Consider the following 6,958-nt stretch of genomic DNA (forward strand, 5'->3'; position numbering starts at 1 on the left):
ATCCTCCAGTGGAGAGAGGTGTAATAAGCACAGGACACCTGCATGGTAACCAGCTGGTCACTTGTGGGCAGACCTGCAGCTCTCCTGACTCTGCAAGAGGGCAGAGGGATGCCTTTTGTCCCTCAGGGCTCCCCCGTGTTCAGGCTGCGAGCAATGCAAGAGATGTTGTCTTCTGCCCCTTCAAAGAAACAGCCCTCACTCAGAAGCATTAGCCTGAGCTCATAAAAGGGCGTTGGATGCAGATCCCAAAAAGAAAGAGAAGTAATTTTGAGTGGAGTTTTTTGGAGCATAGGATTGGCTCAGAGAAGTCTGCCTTCCATTATCAATGTCTCTTCCTCTTTCAACAGTCCCCCATGCCCAGAGAGAACAAATGTCCAACAGCAGCTCCATCACTGAGTTCCTCCTCCTGGCATTCGCAGACACACGGGAGCTGCAGCTCTTGCACTTCTGGCTCTTCCTGGGCATCTACCTGGCTGCCCTCCTGGGCAACGGCCTCATCATCACCGCCATCGCCTGTGACCACCACCTGCACACCCCCATGTACTTCTTCCTCCTCAACCTCTCCCTCCTCGACCTGGGCTCCATCTCCACCACTCTCCCCAAAGCCATGGCCAATTCCCTCTGGGACAAAAGGGCAATTTCCTACTATGGATGTGCCACACAGGTCTTTTTCTTCTATTTCTTTGCTTCAGGAGAGTATTTCCTTCTCACTCTCATGTCCTACGACCGCTACGTTGCCATCTGCAAACCCCTGCACTACAGGACCCTCCTGGGCAGCAGAGCTTGTGTCCACATGGCAGCAGCTGCCTGGGGCACTGGGTTTCTCTATGCTGTGCTGCACACAGCCAACACATTTTCACTACCCCTCTGCCAAGGCAATGCTCTGGACCAGTTCTTCTGTGAAATCTCCCAGATCCTCAAGCTTTCCTGCTCACAGACCTACCTCAGGGAAGTTGGGCTTATCATGGTTAGTGCCTGTTTATTTCTTGGGTATTTTTTTTTCATTGTGGTGTCCTATGTGCAGATCTTCAAGGCCGTGCTGAGGATCCCCTCTAATCAGGGATGCCACAAAGCCTTTTCCACGTGCCTCCCTCACCTGTTTGTGGTCTCCCTCTTCATCAGCACTGTTATGGTTGCCCACCTGAAGCCCCCCTCCATATCCTCCCCACTTCTGAACCTAGTGGTTTCATTTCTGTACTCGGTGGTGCCTCCAGCAGTGAACCCCCTTATCTACAGCATGAGGAACCAGGAACTCAAGGATGCCCTGAAGAAACTGATTGGACGTTTGTCATTAGCCATAGACTGTCAAACTTTCTCTGCAAATAGCTCCCAGCGTATGTTATGACAACCTAAACATTTCTTTCCTTTGTTATATGGTTATTTTTCTTTATACATTCCTGATGATGATCTATAAAGAAATTAGATTATTCTTTCCCTCCTACATCAGTATCCACCTGTCTTGTATGGCCCAGGGCCATTGTCTAAAGGAGAAGACAGGTCCTCTGTGTATTTAAGCAAAATAAATGAACCCATGATTTCTTTGTCTTACATCCATCCTTACCACAAGAGGAGTGTATGTGGAATGAAAACACTTTTCTGGTTGCACCAGCTCAGGGATCTTGCACTGATCTGGGGAAAGGGGATGGAACGGAGGAGCACCAAACCATTCAGGATCTGCTGGAGAGGAGAGCAGGACATGCAGGGTACCCCTGACCTCCTTCTCCTTGTGCCATGGGTGCCTCCCATCTCTGGGGATGACTCCTCCCTGTCCCCGAGGAGCTGCTGTGCCCTTCAGAGGGGCTGAGGCTGCGGGGTGAGTGCCCAGAGCACCCTGCAGTGGGCACTGCCTTGGGACCGGCCCAGACTGGGCTTTCCTGGGGAGAGAGGAAGAGAGAGGGCGAGGGAGGTGGGAGGGCTTGGAGGGAGCTGGGCTGGGCTGGAAAGTGCCAATGAGAGAAAACCATCAGCATATAACTCGCACTTTGTGACCACACAGGGTGAGGACACTCACCAGGGCATTTGTAGTGCAGAGCCAGGGCTTGTGGAAGGGATTAAAGACACTCAGGTGCAGGAGAGAAGAGGCTGGTCTGTGCCCTTGGTGGCATGGACAGACCACAAAGGTGGCCCAGGACCTTCATCACCCCCCAGCCTCTCTCATCAGCCATTTCCAGCACTGGCTGCTCACCCAGGGCTATGGGTGAGGCTTTCTGTGAGACCATCTCCATCCTCCTGCTGGGCTCAGTGCCTGGATGGGGGGAACTTCCAGCCCTGCCCGGCCTCTCTCCTGGCCCAGACCCCAGCAGACCCTGGAACAAGGCTGTCTGCAAAGACCAACATGGGACACAGCTGGGTCTGGGCAGGGGTTGGATGCCAGGGGAGCTTCCAAAGCAGCATGGCTATGGGGAGAAGGGGCAATAAAGGTGTCTGTGGGTTGAACAAGGGAACCTTTCAGTTATCGCAAATCAAATGGAGGGGTTGATTGGGAAAATCCAGCACAGATTTACCAAGGTCAAATCGTGCCAATCTAACCTGATCACAACATAAATCTCCTGTCAGCATGAGGACAGCAGTGGATGTTGTTTACCTGGATTTCAGAAAGGCTGCTTCCTACAGATTTCTCCTGGACAAATGGGCAAGATACACATTGGAGGTGGGTAGGAAATTGGCTAACAGGCTGCACTCAGAGGGTGGTGATCAATGATTTTTACTAAGGCTGGAAGCCTGTAAAAGATACATCGCCCAGGAAAAGATACTGGATTTCACCCTGTTCAACATCTTCCTCAATTCTCTGGAGGACGGGGTTGAAATCACCCTCACAATGGTTGCTGATGACAGCACAGAGGGTGGTGAGGTGGACACATCAGAAGGCAGAGCCGCCTCACAGAGAGACCTGGACAGGCTGGAAGAATGGTCCCGCAAGAACAAGATGAAGTTTAACAAAGGGGTTTAGCCTGAAGTTTAGCAAAGTCCTGCCCTTGGGTGGGAATAACCAAGGACACCAGTACAAGCCTTGATCTGCGTGGCTGGAAGCAGCCTTGCTGAAAAGGACCTGTTCCTGGGGGACAGCAAGCTGAAGATGAGCCAGCAGTGCACCGCTGCAGCACCAACCGCAAACAGGCTCCTGGGCTGCATCCTCAAGGGCGTCACTAGCAGACACAGGGACTGGATCATCCCACTCTGCTCAGCGCTTGTCAGGCTCCACCTGGAGTACTGTGTCCAGTTCTGGTCCCCACAATTAACGAAAGATGTGGACAGACTGGAGATAGTCCAACAGAGTGAGAACAATCATTCACTGGAAGAAACTCCCCAAGGGACGTGATGGAGTGCCCATCACGGAAGGCGCTAGATAATCTCATGCAGGCTCCCTTTTGCACAAAAATTTGGACCAGATGACCTGTTGAGGTGCCTTCTAACCTGGGCTGGTCTATGAGTCTAGGATTCTATGAATATCTCTATCATTTAATAGTGCTAAACTGCCCAGGTCCCAGGAGAGTCCCCTGTGCTGCCCCACCATGACCAAATATGTCCCATTGGCCTCCAGGTAGGGTATGACCCCTTCTTCACTGCGCTCTCAGCCTCATCATCCAATTGGTGTTTTACCCATCTTTTTGTCAACCCATCCAGACTGGATTGGCCTAACTTGGGTACAAGAATATTGAGGAAGACCATGTCCAAAGTCTTCCAGAGGTGAAGATACATGACACCCACTGTTCTTCCCTCATTCACAGGAGCAGTTACTTCATCAAGAAGTCAGTCAGGTGGGTGAGGCATGATTTACCCTTGGGAAGTCCGTGCTGACTGCGTTTGGACACATTCCTCTCTTTTAGGAGCCCAGAAATGTCACCCAAGTAGAGTGTTAGACCACATACTTAATTTCTCTGCTCTTTCAAGTATTTGCAACTGTCCAGGATACAATGACAATTTCTAAAGTCACTTTTTCAGATGCAGACTGTCTAGGCAAGGGCCCTTCCATTATTCTCTGCATTTACCCTCCCCTTACTCTTTGTTCATTCATATACCTCTCGCGGATGCACTTGCATCTTTGACACCAGGGAGGTAAAACTCTGCCTGGCTTTCAATAGCAATAGTTTACTCCTCATGAAACTTTAGCTTGCTTTACTCTTCTTTGCTCACAATTAGGAAAAAGAATCTGTGTCCATGTGCAGCCAGTTCTCTAAGGAAAGCAGGTGGGAGCTGGTGCAAAGGGGCTCTAACCTCCAGCTGCAGCCTGTAGTGGAGAAGTCTGATATAAGGAAAAGTCCCAGGAGGCCAATAAGAGAAATGGTGGGGTTGGGGAGGTGAGGGGGAAGGTTGTTCATTCTGTGTCAGACCTCAAGGAACTGATTTTCCACCTGTCCAGATGTCCTTAGGAGAGACCCTGCATCAGTATCTATTGGAGAATGCTGACATCACCTCTTCTCTACACTGAAAAGTAACAAAATACACCCTTGAAAATAAAACCTCATTTTATTTGAAGCTCTTTGAAATGCTCATCCATAACTACACGAGGAAACTGCTCCAATTTTCTGTACAAGTCTTGAAGACTTGAAGAAAAGTACAGGAAGAGACATGGCTCCTTAGATCTTGTTTTATTTTAATGAGCCCCTGGTGTATTTGACCCTCAGGTACTGAGAGGAGATTACTCGAACCTCTCAAAGACTTGATATAAAAAGCAAAACCTGAAGTACCTTGAAGCATCATGGAGTCCCACTGAGGACCATGACCAGCAAAGCCTCCCCAAAGATTCATTAGGACAGATAATTGGAGGCCATGATTGCAGGTAGGCAAAGGGAAGTGCAGGCAGCTCTAATGCTAGGAAAACATGGAGTTTGTCTGATGAAGCAGAAAGGCCAAGCCCTGACCCCCAGCCCCTGGGAAGGCAGATCGTGTCCTTCACGCATTGCTCAGGGCTCTTCTGGGGCCAGTGGAATGTGAGGTGGGTGATGCTGAGTGAAGGACAATGGTATGACAGTGCCCAGCCCTATGGGGGGTGTGCAAGGGGACAATGAGCCCCCCTGAAAGCCTTTGGACAACATGTCCCCTCATAGGCCTTGGTGGCAGAGACGATGGCTGTACCCAAGGGGGCAAAGACTTGGGTTCTCTTACTGACTCCCAGCCTTGCCAGCGCCCTTTGCCATCTCCACCACAGGTTGTCCTACGCTGTCCCACAGCTGCTCCTGTTTCCCTTCAGGCCGTAGACACCCACCTCGCTTCCTCACCTTGTCTCCCCCTGGCATTTCCACACCTTCACTGACATCTGGCCACACTCACACTGTGATCCTGGAAGCACAGAGACATGGACTGATCTCATCCACATTCTGGATGACTTCTTGTGCCACAGCACAACCCTTGGAGTGACATTTCTTCCTCCACATGCCCAGTCTCCACCTTCCAAGCTGCACTGTGTGACAATGTTTTTGTCTCCTGCTGTTTCCTACAACCCTCTGGGAAACAACCCTTCAAGCAGGGAACCCAACCCCTCTGCCTTCTTGTGGCCTTTCACCCAACCAGACAGAAGCCGCCTCACCAAGATCTCCCAGGGCTGCTGGCTGTACAGCTTCTCAGGTAGACACAGCCAAGCCCTGTGCCTGCTGCTCTCCTGTCATGTTCACAGGCAGAAGAGACACAACAACCCAAATCTAAGCCCCCTTCCTGGAGTGAGCCTGGGCCCTTGGGCAGAGGGGATCTCACAGTCCATGTGCCAGCTGGGTGCCTTCTGCTGGCCTGGCAGAGGTGCTGGCAGACGGGACCTTAAAAGGTCCTCTCCCAGCCCTGAGTCAAGAGCTGACCTACCAGCTGTGACCTCACAGTCCCTTTCTCAGCCGTGGTCCTGCTGTGGCCTATCACCTCCACAGGCACAAGTGACCTCACAGCCCCCTTCACAGCCATTGGCTTCCTGCTGGATTAGGAGTTCTGAGACACAACTGACCACATGATGCTATACCCAAACATCACTTAGTCCCTGAGCAGATAGAAGTCAGCTTGTTTCATCAGATTTATCTGATGGATTTCCTGCCAAGGTTTGGAGTAGAGAAACATTCCTCTGAGGAACTGCTGTATTTATACTGGTGTATTTTATATCTCTATTTCTGCTTCTCTCTTTTTTCTTCTTCCTCTGTCTATCCTGTCTTCAGAGACCTCTCCAAGGGAAAGGTTCATTGAATCACAGAGTAACACAGGTCGGAAGAGACCCCTCAACCCCACGGTACTGGCTCTGGCTGGGATGGAGTGAACTTCCCCCATAGCACCCCCTATCCTGCTCTGCTTCGTACTCATGGCTCCAACGGTGTTGATCACAAACCAGTGGTTTGGCTGTTAGTCAGCAGTGTTCGTACTGCAGGAAGGCTGTCTCTCCAACCCCCCACCCAGAAGCTGGTACCCTCCGGGTGGGCAAGTGGCTGTGAGGGGACATAAATGGGACAGCTGACCTGAATTGACCAAAGGCATATTCCACAGAATATGGCATCATGCTCAGCAATAACAGCTGAGAGAAAGGAGTGCCGAGAGGAGGGCGTGACTTTCATTATTAAGATATTATTCTTCTAAAGCATGTACCGAATTCTTACCTCCCAGGAGGTGGCTGGACATTGTCTGCTGATGGGAAGTCGAGAATAATCATAAAATCTTTCACTCATGGAATGGCTTGGGTTAGAAAGAACCTTAAAGATTATTGGTCAGGGACACCTTCCCCTAGACCAGGTTGCTAAAGGCCCCATCCAACCTGGCCTTGAACCGTTCCAGCGAGAAGGCAACCTGTTCCAGTTTCTGACCACACACAAATTAAAAGGTTTCTTCCTAATACCTAATCTTAATCTCCCCTCTTTCAGTTGAAAACCTTTACCCCTTGTCCTATACCTCCACTCTCTGATAAAGAGTCCCTCCCCAGCTTTCCTGTAGGCCCCCTTGAAGTACTGGAAGGCTGTTATAAGGCCTCCCCAGAGCCTTCTCTTCTCCAGGC

General features: G+C 50.7%; 1 protein-coding gene across 1 annotated transcript; it reads left to right on the top strand.

The window, feature by feature from the left end:
* The first annotated feature begins 370 nt into the window (after positions 1–370).
* Positions 371–2,950, top strand: LOC141936064 (olfactory receptor 14A16-like). The gene is made up of 4 exons (XM_074852790.1): positions 371–1,334; positions 1,473–1,573; positions 1,997–2,085; positions 2,713–2,950. The coding sequence occupies exons 1-4, from the start codon at positions 371–373 to the stop codon at positions 2,948–2,950; spliced, it is 1,392 nt and encodes a 463-aa protein (XP_074708891.1).
* Positions 2,951–6,958: the final 4,008 nt, after the last annotated feature.

Source organism: Strix uralensis, chromosome 31, assembly GCF_047716275.1.
Source record: "Strix uralensis isolate ZFMK-TIS-50842 chromosome 31, bStrUra1, whole genome shotgun sequence".
NCBI classification, from domain to species: domain Eukaryota; kingdom Metazoa; phylum Chordata; class Aves; order Strigiformes; family Strigidae; genus Strix; species Strix uralensis.